At 42.8% G+C, this 14,072-nt stretch overlaps 1 protein-coding gene across 1 annotated transcript in view; it reads right to left on the bottom strand.

Annotated features, from left to right (window-relative positions):
* The window catches only part of adgrl4 (adhesion G protein-coupled receptor L4), a 146,070-nt gene that overhangs the window by 48,905 nt on the left and 83,093 nt on the right, over positions 1-14,072 (bottom strand). Inside the window, exons 9-12 of the mRNA XM_059983773.1 lie at positions 10,997-11,170; positions 8,172-8,375; positions 6,998-7,218; positions 4,486-4,552 (exon numbers count right to left, since the gene is read on the bottom strand). Coding sequence (XP_059839756.1) covers positions 4,486-4,552; positions 6,998-7,218; positions 8,172-8,375; positions 10,997-11,170 — 666 coding nt within the window. The remainder of the gene's footprint in view (positions 1-4,485; positions 4,553-6,997; positions 7,219-8,171; positions 8,376-10,996; positions 11,171-14,072) is intronic.

Raw genomic sequence — 14,072 nt, 5'->3', positions numbered from 1 at the left:
CCTGCTTTTATTCATTGAGATGTTGCTGCATGATTGGCTGATTGGATTTTTGCATTAATGAGCAGGAGTACAGATGTATCTGATAAAATGGCCACTGAGTGTGTATATACTCTTTTTCTCCTTAAGATGAACACCTGAAGATGAATCAGTAAGGTACACAGAGAAGGGTGGGCGTGGGAACAAGGAGGTGTCGGAATCCTCTGGAAAGGTTGTTATTTCAACATAAACAGGCCATGTTTTGTGATTGCAGCCTTGCAGAGAGCCAGCTGGTGAAGTTTCTCAACCTGAAATGTCAACTGTTTATTCTCCTCCATAGATGCTGCCTGATCTGCTGAGTTTCGCCAGCATTTTATGTGTGTTACTCTGGATTTCCAGCAACTGCAGAACCACTTGTGTTTTTTGACAGCCGACAAGGAGCTTGTTGTGACTTTATGAACAGGGACTGTTCTGCTGCCTCAACAGTGAACTGACTTCCTTTGGGGTCCAAGCCTAGGGGTTGAATTTCTCCTTCAAGGAAACGAGTGCAAAATCCATCCTGAATCTGCTTCAGTCTTTGAAGAAACTATATTGCAAAGGCTCAGCTGGCATTGTGGTAATAAGATAATCACAGAATCAATACAGTGCTGAGAAAACTGCATCTTCAGACCAGTTTCTGTCTGGGTAGCCTCCGACCCGACAACGTGACCATCGATTTCTCTAACTTCCAGTAATTCCCCCCCCCCTTTTCTCTTTTTCCATTCCCATTCTGGCTCCCCTCTTACCCTTTGTCTTCTCTTCACTAACTTATCACCTCCTTCTCGTGCCCCTCTTTGTTCCCTTTCTCACATGGTCTACTGTCCTCGCTATCAGAATTCTTCTTCTTCTTCAGCCCTTTACCTTTTTCACCTATCACCTCCCAGCTTCTTACTTCATCCTGCCCTTCCCCTATTCACCTACCTTCCTCTTTATCTTATCCCATCTATCACCTGACAAATTGTACTCATTCCCCTTCCTCCCACCTTCTTATTCTTCCTTCTTCCTTTCCAATCCTGATGCAGGGTCTTGGCCCGAAACATTGACTGCTCCCTCCTCTCCATAGATGCTGCCTGACCTGCTGAGCTCCTCCAACATTTTGTGTGTTTTCATCAGAGAGGTTCAATGTTTAGGATAAAACTGTGACTCTTTCAACCTCACAGCTTGGAAATAAAAGGCATCATAATGCTATTTTTTATCATATTGAATCCAAGAGACCTACTCCAGCATCCCCTTATTCATTTGTTTGTATTTCAAGGAAGAAATATAGGTGGCAATAGTTAGCGTAGGATTTTTGCGGTACCAGCAATCCCGGTTCAATTCCCACCACTGTCTGTAAGGAGTTTGCATGTCCTCCCTGTTACTACGTGGGTTTCCTCTAGGTGCTCCTTTCCTCCCACATTCCAAAGATGTACATTTATGGTTAGGGAGTTGTGGGAACATTATATTGGCGCTGAAAGCACGGCAACACTTGTGGACTGCTCCCAGCACAATCCTTGCTGACCTGATTTGACACAAGTGAGCATTTCACTGCTGGTTTCAATATTTCGATGTACAAAAAGCTAATCTTTTTCTAATCTTTAAGAAAGGGAAGTTCTCCCTCTTGTCTTGGCTGATACTTATCTAGCAACCGATCTAGATGATATGAATAACACACACTAAATTCTGGAGGAATTCAGTAGGTCAGACAGCATCTGTGCAGTGGGGAAACAGTCAACGTTTTGGGCTGAGACTTTTCATCAGGACACTGAATGTTCTGAATTATCTAATGAGGGCCAGGTCAGAGACAGTCTAGTCTGGCAACCAGAAAAGTTACCTATTATGGAGGTCCAGGTGCGATGTCCAGAAAGCTAATGTAAGAGCAAAGTGGCAATCCCAGACTAAACTTGATTCAACGAAGGATGCTGAAGAGTTGTGGCAGGGCTTGGATACCATCATCTCTGATAAGTTTAAATCAAGTGACATTGGTGACAACAGAGCTTCACTTCCAGAGGAAATCAATCTGTTCTCTGTTCGCTTTGATCGTCAAACATGGAGGGACCATTACTAAATCCCCCAGTCCCCGATGATCCTGTTACTGAGGCCTATGGCAGCCTTCAGGAGTGTGAACTGATGAAAGCATCCAGCCTAGACAGGGTACCTGGACAATATTAAAGGCCTATGCTGGTCAGCTGACTGGAGTATTCTTTGAGATCGTTAACCTCTCGCTTCAGCAGTCTGAGGTACTCACCTGCTTCAAGCAGGCTACAAATATACAGGTGCCTAAGAAGAATGCGTAACCTGCCTCAGTGACTGTCGTCCAGTAGCACTTACATCCATTTAAGTGTTTTGAGAGGTTGGTGATGACACCAGAGGTTCAAGAGCCAGTTCTCATTGGACGATCAGAGGTGGAGAGGGTTGGTAATTTTAAATTCCTTGGTGTTATTATTTCAGAGGACCTGTCCTAGGCCAAGCACATTAGTGCAATTATGAAGAAAGCATGGCAGTGCCTCTACTTCCTTACGAGTTTGCAAAGATTCAGCTTGACATCTAAAACTTTGACAGCCTTCTATAGATGTGTAGTGGAGAGCATCACTTTGCATCACAGTCTGGTATGGAAACTCCATTGTCCTTGAACGGAAAAGCCTACAAAAGGTAGTGGATATGAGCCAGTCCATCACGGATAAACCCCTCCACTCCATTGACCACATGTACATGAAATGATGTTGCAGGAAAGGAGCATCCATCATGAAGGATACCCATCACCCAGGACATGCTCTCTTCTCACTGCTGCCATCAGGAAGAAGGTACAGGAGACTCAGAATTCATACCACCAGGTTCAGGTACAGTTACTACTGCCCAGCCATCAGGCTCTTGAACTAAAGGAGATAACTTTACTCAACTTCACTTGCCCCATCATTGAATGGTTCCTACAACTTATGGACTCACTTTCAAAGACTTTTCGTCTCATGCTCTTGATGTTTATTACTTCGCAGTTGCACATTTCGTTGTTTTTTGCACACTGGTTGAACGCCCAGCTGGTGTGGTCTTTCATTGATTCTATTATGGTTATTACTCTATTATGGATTAATTGAGTAAACCCCCCAAGCAAATGGATCTCAGGATTGTATACAGTGACAGATGCAGTATGTATTTGAATAATAAATTTACATTGATAATTGCTTGTTAGTTGAGTGCATACAGGCTGCCTGTAACAGACTCTATAAAACAACTCGAGGTCAGGAATTGTAGACTTATGTTATCAGTAGTGGGGTCAGTGAGTAATACAGTGTGGAAACAGCCCCTTTGGCCCAACTCATCCATACCTAGCAACACTAGTCAATTGGTTTATTGTTGTCACATGTACTAAAGTAATACTCATTTCTCACCCGCCTATTACTTCTCCCTAGGTCCCCTACTCCTTCCCTTTCTCCCATGGTCCACTTTCTTCCTTTAGATTCTGTCCTCACCAGCCCTTGACTTTTCCACCCATGTGAATTCCTTCCCCTCCCCACCCCCACCTTTTTATTCTGACATCATCCTCCTTTCTTCTCAATCCTGAAGAAAGATCTCGTCCCAAAATGTTGACTGTTTATTCTTTCCCAAAGATGCTGCCTGACCTGTTGAGTTCCTCCAGCATTTGTTTGAGTTATTCTGGATTACCAGCATCTGCAGACTTTCTCATGTTTATGAATTTCTGAATACATTTATTAGGTCATTTAAATTTACATCCAAAAGAGTCATTATTATCATTACATGCCATGTCATATGACATAGGTGATCATTGTCTCATGACAGTGCTTGTTCTTGGCAACTTTTTCTACAGAAGTGATCTTCTTCTGGGTAGTGCCTTTACAGACGGGTGACCCCAGCCATTATCAATACTCTCAGAGATTGTCTGCCTGGCATCAGTGGTCACATAAGCAGGACATTGTGATATACTGCTCATACGACTATCCACCATCTGCTCACGTGACCCTGATCGAGGGGCTAAACTGGTGCTATCCCTTTCCTAGGCTAGTGAAGGGAAGGAGCACCTTGCACCTCCTTTGGTAGAGACGTATCTCCACCCCGACACCAAAATGTGAAACGGTAGAATGGTAATATGAGTAGGAGTAAAAATTAAGCCCATTGAGTCTGCTTCACCACTCAGTCATGGCTGATTTATTATCTCTCTCAACCCCATTCTCCTGTGTTCTCCCCATATCCTTTAACACTTTTACTAATTAGGAACCTATCCTCTTCCACTTTAGATATACCGATGATTTGGCTTCCACAGCTGTCCGTAGCAATGAATTCCACAGATGCACCACTCACATTTTAGCAGTTTGCATCAAGACACCACATTCTGACACGTTCTTATACATTCTGGGATGGTCTCTCTTTATACCTACACCCTCTAAATCTTTTGTCTCCTGCAACTGTCCTAAGGGATTAGGTTCCGATTCAGATTTTATAAAACTTCAGTATATGTTTTGAAAAGTTCAAACTTACTAAAATGATTAAACAGGCCGGACCAATGAAGCTCCATATAAAGTTGCTTTCTGTACTGAGCCAGCAGCTGTAGGGGAGAAAGATTGAGACAAGGTGGCTTGTGAGAAAATAACTCAAAGTATTTCCATCTTCATGTAAAGCTTTCTCCTGAACCCCTCATCACCCACCACCCACCCTCACTGGCTCTCCTGAAAGCAAAGGAGATCATTCCACCAGTTTTCACGTCACGTGCTGCTTTAACCTCATTATGTTGACAGAATTATAGAATGTGACCATTCAGCCATTTGACACTGTGCCAACTCTTTATTGATTTATCCATTCTGATGCTTGCTACTGCTCTTTTGCCAGTGCCTTGTGAGTTATTTTCCCTCACGTGATTGTCCCTCCCTTTCAACAGTTCTGAGTGTCTCCAGTACCCTAGCAGACCACCATTACAATGAGTTTGAATATTAACTTCCCAGCATCTTCCCCTAACTCTTTAGCCCATAACTTTGACCTAATTCTCCTGATCTGTGATCCAAGTGGTAATGGGAATATTTTCTCTTGATGGCAGAAAAACGGAGGGCAATGTGGAAGGAAAGGTTTAAATTGATCTTCGAGTAGGTTAAAAGATTGGCAGAACAACGTAGGCCAAATGGCCTGTACTGTGCTGTACTGTTCTCTATTCTATGTTTTAATTTCTCCCTCTGCATTTCTTATGATCTGATTCACCTAGATCACATCTCTAAGGAGAACTACCTCCAGCTTTTACTAGCGATGTGAGATTTCCGGGCATGGACTGATCAGACACCCATCTATAATGGTAAAGACGGGAGCAATCCTTTATCTTCTTCACGTCGACACACATGATTTCAGAAGACAAATGCTTAAGGTGATTATCTAAATCAAGCTCAGTGCTATAATCCACATATGCACATGTCCAGTCACACATAGAAGACTATTTGATGCATCTTAGTTCTAACCTTGAGAATCATAAAGCAATGAGCGCTATAGCTCAGAAACAGGCCCTTCAGACCATCTAGTCCATGCCAAACTGTTATTCTGCTTAGCCCCATTCCATCTGGACTGCATTCTTCCATGCTACTCTTGTCTATGTACTTAAATGTTGCAATCGCCCGCATCTGCCATTTCTGCCAGCAGCTCGTTCCACTCTCATACCACCCTCTGACCGAAGGAGTTCCCAGAGGGGTTCCCACTTTTTAACTCTTTGCAAATGATCCCAAGAGATTTAGGTCTTCTATCTCTGACTCTCCTTGGTTCTGCTCAGTCCTTCCATAAAACAAGCTTTCAAAAATGGGTTCATCAGCATTGATCTGCTACTCCTCATCCACATTGCCTTTTGGAGTTGAAATTCAGCCGGGCAAACATCACCGAGAAGTGGTAGAAAACCTGCTGCTTTGTTCTTGCCTCCTACCATTTTCCCTACGCTTAAAAACAGGAGCTGGCTCCTTCATGAGATTATCCTGGAGTCCTTTCCAATCCATGCAGATAAGGAAGATAAGTAGCAAATATTAAATGACCTACAATAGCACCCTAGCAGATTTTAAATGGCTTACAATGTACATTGGGATCCTACCTCACCATACTATTGATTTTAAAATTCATATTCATTTATTTCATCCCTCGCTATAGTTGCATTATCCCTGCTATCTCCTCTAGATCTAGAACTCCAAGAGTTCATCCTTAACTTCCTATTTTCCACCAATAATTGACTGGGTTCCAAACTCTGTTTTACCTTCCCGAGACCTCTCCATTCGTTCTTTTCTCTATGAAGACCCTTCTGAAAGTCTATCTCACCTGAGTCACCTCCTCTGATAGTTACACAGAACAGAAACAGGCCCTTCCACCTGATGTGTTCATGCTTATCAAGTTGCTCCATCCAAGCTGGTCTCATTTGCCAGCTGCTGAACATTTCCATTCCAAGTACCTGTCCGACTGGTTTTTAAAAGTTGTTATTGTATGTGTCTCAGCCTCTTGCCCTGCAGCTCATTCCACATACTTACCACGCTTTGTGTTCAAAAGACGATCCTCAAGTGGTAGAATAACATCATTTAATTAAGAGAATTTAGATGGGTAGGTGGATGGACAGGCTTAGAAGGATATGGGTTGAAGGCATAAAATTAGGACTAGATGGGTGGACAACACATTAGGCTGAGGGGCCTGTATTTATGCTGTATTGCTCCATAACTGAAGTTCTTATTAATAAGCTTCCCTCTCACATTAAATCTATGCCCTCTGGTTATTAATTCCCCCACCCTGGGAAAAAAGACTTTGTGCATTCACCCTTTCTATGTCCCTCAAGATCTTGAGAAGATCACCTCTCGGTCTCCTATGCTCCAAGGATTAAGATCCTAATTTCACCCCATAACTCAGTCCTGGCAACATTCCTGTAAATCTTTTCTGCATCTAGTCAATTAAAAACCTGTATTTTAGCAAAAATATGAACAGAAACAGTGCTGCCATGCAGTATTTTTTTACCAAGGTCACAGTGCTAGAGGCAGCTCACACTTACATCTTATCAGTGCCGTAGTACTTGTAGCCCAGCAGTGCCGAAATCCCCACGACAACCGAAGGGCTGCCGTAGCCAAAGATGTAGAAATTTCTGTGCAGGAAACCTTTGTTGTAGATGACCCCAACCACAATGAGGTAGAGATGAATACCCTCGACACACATCCAGGCGAAGGCAGCCAGGAAGAAGTAATGGAGCAGTCCGGCTACGATGGAACAGAGTAGCTGAGGGGGTGGGGGGGGGGGGGTGGTGTGATGGTGCAGAGAGTAAACATTGCATCTCGATAAGGAATACCAAACTTCTTAAAAACAAACAAAAAATTCCAGGAGATACTGGAAATCTAAGGCACCTTGCAGAGCAAAGACTGGATATTGCATCTTGATAGCAATTATAGAGTCATAGATCACTAGAGCACAGAAGCAAGCCTTTTGGTACAGCAAGTCCAAACCGAACTGCCTCGTGTGTGGACCATTGCCCTCTAAACACCCCTCATTCATGCACATATCCAAACTTCTCTTATATTTTGAAATTGAACCCCCATCCACCCCTTCCCCTAACAGTTTGTTCCACACTCTCACCACCCTCTGAGTGAAGAAGATACCCCTCAAGTTCCTCTGAAACATTTCAGCTTTCATCCTTAACCCATAACCTCTAGTTCTTATCTCACCCAACCTAGTAGATAAAGCCTGCTTGCCTTTAGACTATCTATTCCCCTCGAAATTTTGCACTTCAATCTCCTCTCATTCTCCTCAGCCCCAGAGAATAAAGTCCTAACCTTTTCCCCAAAACTGAGGTACTCAAATCCTGGCAACATCCTTGTAAAGTTTCTCCACATTCTTTCAATCTTATTGATAACTCTCCTGTAGGTAGGTGATCAGAATGGCACACAATACTCCAAATTAGGCTTCACCATCATCTTATGCAACTTCAAAATAACATCTCAACTTCTGTACTCAATACTTTGCCAATGTGCCAAAAACTTTCTTTCAAGAAATTATGTATTTGTATTCCTTGATCCCTCTGAATACACCTATCAAATCTCCCCTCGCTCTTCTACACTCTTGGGAATAAAGTCCTAACCTATTCTACCTCTCATAGTACGTTTAATGGTTTGGGCTCACCCCATGGGAGAAGGTTTAGGGGGGCCGTGGAGTTAATGTTAATGTTCATTGCTTACCTTATTGCTGTTCATGTTAATCCCAGTGAGGAACAAAAGTTCTGCAATAAAGAGACTGAAGCAGAGATTCTTGTGAATGGTTGTTCTGGTGCTCTGAATCTCACTGAAGAAACAGAAGGTAAAGATGCACATTGACAGGCAGATCAAGGACACGATAATTCCCAGCTGGGTGATCCGAGTCAGGATATTGTTATGTAGAACATCCTGCAAGGGAGTAAGTGTCAAGAGCCTTGAGGTTCGGCTTCTGTGCGTAAAATGCAGATGAGACAAACAGTAACAGCTCATGCTTGTACGAGGCCTCCAGTGAAGCAGGATTTGGCAAGGGGTGCCTTCACAGAAGCAATCACTACTAGAATGTGACACCAATTCAAAAATAATACGAATTGGCCAAAGGATTGGCAGTGGGTTAGGGTTTAAGATAGATAGATGATAGATAGATAGATAGATACTTTATTCATCCCCAAGGGGAAGTTCAACATTTTTCCAGTGTCCCATACTGTGAAGTCCCTTCACAGAGAATAAAGTGAAAACAGAGTGGTTTGGGCAGGGAGTTTCAGTGGGATGGAGGAGGCCTGTGTCGGTGTCACAACCTTACAAATACTTCCCTGGCAGGGTGCTTGTGGGTGTCATGTTAGTGATATGTTAACATTTTGTAAGTGAGTACAATGATATGTTTGGTATGGTGTTTTATCATGTATTGTTTAAGAGTAAGTTTATGAAACAAAACATGCTTTTGAGTACAAAAGAAACCATGAGATGGAGGTGTGTAGATGTATTTTGTGTTATTAACAATAACTGCAGTGGAGAGGAGCACTCTACAATGGGTGGTTAAAACTGCCCAACGCATCACCAGCAGCGGCTTACCCACTATCAAAGATACGTATATACAGAAAGTTGCTTGATAAAGCGCAGCTTTACTGTTATTATTTTTCCCATATACTGTCTCAGTGCACTAATGTGATGGCGGCATGCAAAACAAAGTTTTTCACTTAACCTAGGTACGTGTATTGGGGGTATGGTATTGATGTGGATAGAGAATTGGTTGGCAGACAGGAAGCAAAGAGTGGGAGTAAATGGGACCTTTTCAGAATGGCAGGCAGTGACTAGTGGGGTACCGCAAGGCTCAGTGCTGGGACCCCAGTTGTTTACAATATATATTAATGATTTAGACAAGGGAATTGAATGCAGCATCTCCAAGTCTGCAGATGACATGAAGCTGGGCGGCGGTGTTAGCTGTGAGGAGGATGCTAAGAGGATGCAGGGTGACTTGGATAGGTTAGGTGAGTGGGCAAATACATGGCAGATGCAATTTAATGTGGATAAATGTGAGGTTATCCATTTTGGTTGCAAGAACAGGAAAACAGATTATTATCTGAATGGTGGCCGATTAGGAAAAGGGGAGATGCAACGAGACCTGGGTGTCATTGTATACCAGTCATTGAAGGTGGGCATGCAGGTACAGCAGGCGATGAAAAAGGGAAATGGTATGTTGGCATTCATAGCAAAAGGATTTGAGAACAGGAGCAGGGAGGTTCTACTGCAGTTATACAAGGACTTGGAGAGACCACACCTAGAATATTGTGTGCAGTTTTGGACCCCTAATCTGAGGAAAGACATTCTTGCCATAGAGGGAGTACAGAGAAGGTTCACCAGATTGATTCCTGAGATGGCAGGACTTTCATATGAAGAAAGACCGGATCGACTAGGCTTATACTCATGGAATTTAGAAGATTGAGGGGGGATCTTATTGAAACGTATACAATTCTAAAGGGATTGGACAGGCTAGATGCAGGAAGATTGCTTCCGATGTTGGGGAAGTCCAGAATGAGGGGTCACAGTTTAAGGATTAAGGGGAAGCCTTTTAGGACTGAGATGAGGAAAAACTTCTTCACACAGAAAGTGGTGAATCTGTGGAATTCTCTGCCACAGGAAACAGTTGTGGCCAGTTCATTGGCTATACTTAGGAGGAAGTTAGATATGGCCCTTGTGGCTAAAGGGATCAGGGGGTATGGAGAGAAAGCAGGTACAGGGTTCTGAGCTGGATGATCAGTCATGATCATACTGAATGGCAGTGCAGGCTTGAAGGGCCGAATGGCCGACTCCTGCACCTATTTTCTATGTTTCTATGTAACAATAATGAAACAATTCAGCAATTTATTCCATAATCATCATATTTCTGAATGGTCTCTGAACACTCCATCTTTTGCACAATTTATTTTTGAAAATGATCAATTTTTATGTCTTGCTGCTGTACTGCTACTGCAACACAACAAATTTCATGGCATATTTCAGTGATAATAAACCTGATTCTGATTCTACACGGGTTCGTGATTGTTGGTCATAAATACATAAGGTCTAGAGATGAATTGAAGAATTTATTAAAGATTAAAGATTAGCTTTATTTGTCACATTGAAACACAAGGAAATGCATTATTTACATCTAATCAAATCAGCAAGGATTTGCTAGTGGAGGCAGCCCACAAGTGTCACCATGTTTCTGGCATCAGCATAGCATGCCCACAGCTCGCCAACCCTAGCTGTGCGTCTTTGGACTGTGGGAGGAAACAGCGGCAAGAATTGAACTCTGATCAGTGATCGCTGGCACTGTAATGTGATTGCGCTGACCACTACACTCCTGAGGAGGCTGAGCCCTAGTAAGCTAGTGCTTGCATGCACGTGTGAGAAGGTCTAAATTACAGCAATGTGGGGAAAGAACTGGGGAATAGGTAAGAAACTCAGAGATTCCTTCCCCTAGAACAGCAACATGTGTGCTTTAATCATTAATACTCGTAGAGCTTCTAAGACCAACGTAAGCCTCAACTTACCACAATGGGTGAAGATGACATCAGGACTGCAAAGCTGGTCAGGTGATTACATCGGCAGGTGGTATGTGTGGCATTGAAATGGAGGCTGTTGCACCCTCCGGTGTCCCACTCCCCCTCCATACTGGAAGTGGAGTAATTCCAAAACACACAGACAGATTTGTGCCCCTTCACAGGCTAAGGTTGAGACAGAATGAAAAGGCACCAAGTTACTTAGCTCTTTGTAAGAACGCTGGTAAGTGTCCCATCTTCTGTGAACAAGACACTATATTGCTTTAACCTGAACTCTGTGTAATAAAGTCATAGACTAATGCAGCACACAAACAGTCTTTTCTACCCAATATGGTACTACCAAGCTCATCCCATTTTGCCCACTTGCCCCAAGGGATCCCATCTGAGGTCCACAGACACCTTGTTTAATGGTAGGGATCAACAACATAAAAAAGGTTGGGAACCCCTGCTCCAAACCCTTCTTATCTATTTACTTAACCAAATATCTTTTAAATATTATTATTGTACCTGCCTCAAGCACTTGCCACAGACGGCTTAGTCCTCACATGCACTACCCTCTGAGCAAAGAAGTTTCCTCTCCAGTCCCTTATAAATCTTTTTCCTCTCACCTTAAACTTCTGCTTTCTCAGTTTTAGTTTCTCTTTCCTGTGAGAAAGACTGTGCACATTCATCCTATCTGTGCCACTCACATACCTATATAAAATCACTCCTCAATTGTCTGTGTTCCAGGTAATGAAGTCCTAACCTGCATAACCTCTCCCTATATCTCAGGACCACGTATCCTGGCAGAATCTTGTAAATTGTCTCTGCAGAGAAGTCAATGTTCATGCCATCAGCTTCCTCCAACCCAATAGTATGAATATGACGCGTTGCTCCTCCAAACTGAGTGCGGCCTCTTCGTGGCAGCAGAGAAGGCCATGGGCCGATATGTCAGAATGGGAATGGGAAGTCAAATTGAAATGGCTAGCCATTGGAAGATCCTGCATTTTGCAGCAGACAGAGCAAAGGTGCTCAACAAAGCAATTCCCAAACCTGTTGAAATCAATTTATAATAAAGACAAAGGGTTGGACTTAGACTCAGTGTGAATTCTTTCCATCTACATTGCCCACTCGTCCTAAGGTGTTGGCCATCTCCAAGGGAGTCAGTGAGCACAAGTATTTTATTTTTAATGCTTTTAATTATTTGCTTTAATTTAATTTGTTAAGTTCAATTTTATTTTAATTATTAGATATATTTGAGGAGTTGATACACGTTTCTATAAGAGACGTTGGAAAAAATTGTCTTGACAGATGGCAAGGTGTGAATGGCCAACAGGGTGTTGCAGAGGCTCAAGATACATCTGCTCAGAAGCCAGTCCACCTTGCAGGACATCTCTCAGCTGGGGAGGGTCAATTCATTTGGGTCTCCACAACCTGGAAGGCAATTCCGTGGCGGGCATCACCAATGGCAAGTCTACGAAGCAGGCCTGGTCCCCCTCCCCAGCCACAGCTCCAGCAGTACAAGATGGTCAAATCTATTAATCACTGACATGAAAATTACCACCTGATTAAAAGCCTTGATTCCTGTCTGTCACTTAACAAATAAATTACTTTTAGTGATTAAAAATTCCATAATCAAACCAAAGCAAGCACATTTATCAAGTCGGTTTCCTTGTCTATCAAATATTTATTAGTTAAATTATTCATTTACTTTGTGTTCAATAACTCATGTAAAGTAATGATTAAGGAGGGTGGTGAAACTGGGTGCTGGGATAAAGAGGTGGGATGTAAATATGTTCTTGTGGTGATCAGAACGGGCTGGCTCATCTCCTTTCTATCTCAGAATGACTAAACTTATCTGGTCCACCCTGGATCAAAGGTTGGCTTTATTTGCATGTACACTCAGTGACCACATTATTAGATACACCTCTACACCCGCTTGTTAATGCAAATCAGCCAATCATGTGGCAGCAACTCAATGCATAAAAGCACACAGACCAAACAGACCAAAGCAACGTTCAGACTAAACATCAGAATGGGGAAGAAATGTGATCTAAGCGACTTTGACCATGGAATGATTGTTGGTGCCCAGCAGGGTGGTTTGAGTATCTCAGAAACTGCTGATCAGAGACTTTCACACACAACAGTCTCTAGAGTTTACAGAGAATGGTGTGGAAAAAAAAATCCTGTGAACAGCAGTCCTGTGTTAATGAGTGAGATCAGAGGAGACTGGGCAGATTGGCTCAAGCTGATGTGAAGGGGTCAGGAGCTCAAATAAAGCCACGTTACAACAGTGGCGTGCAGAAGAGTATCTCTGAATGTTGAACCTTGAATGGATGGGCTACAGTAGCAGAAGACCTTGAATGTACACTCAGTTGCTAGTTCATTAGATACAGGAGTTACCTAATAAAGTGGCCTCTGAGTGTAAATCAGTCATGGTCGAATGGTGGAGTAGACTCCATGGGTCAAATAATCTAATTCTACTCCAAAGTTTCATGGTTTTATGGTATTGCTAGATTACTCTTAGTAAAGCCTCATTTCCAACCTTTCAACTCTGGGGAGTATGAGGAGACTTTGATGGCTCTGGGCCTGCAGTCATTGAAAAAATGAGAGGGGATCTCATTGAAATCTATTGAACATCGAAAGGCTTAGACACAATGGACATGGAGCAGATATTTCCTATCATGGGAGAGTCTTGGACCAGAGGACCCAGACTCATACTGGATGGACGCCTATTTAAAACAGAGATGAGGAGGAATTTATTTAACTCAAGGGTGGTGAATCTATGGAATTCATTGTCAGAGATGGCTGTGGAGGCCAAGTCATTGGGTATATATAAAATGGAGGTTGATAGATTATTGATTAGTAATGGCGTCAAAAGATTCCAGGGAGAAGAAGGAGAATGGGGTCGAGAGGGATAATAAATGAACGATGATGGAATGGCAGAGTAGACTCGATGGGCTGAATGGCCCATCCCTGTTTGATGGTCCTATGTTTGATGGTCTTAAGTCTTGTTGTATTATGGTGTAACGCTCTGTAAGGTTTCACTGCTAGTGTAATGGTGTATCTGTAGCAGCAGTGTCTGAGT

Source organism: Hypanus sabinus, chromosome 11 (assembly GCF_030144855.1).
Source record: "Hypanus sabinus isolate sHypSab1 chromosome 11, sHypSab1.hap1, whole genome shotgun sequence".
NCBI lineage: Eukaryota > Metazoa > Chordata > Chondrichthyes > Myliobatiformes > Dasyatidae > Hypanus > Hypanus sabinus.
This window is presented reverse-complemented; position numbering and strand designations above follow the sequence as displayed.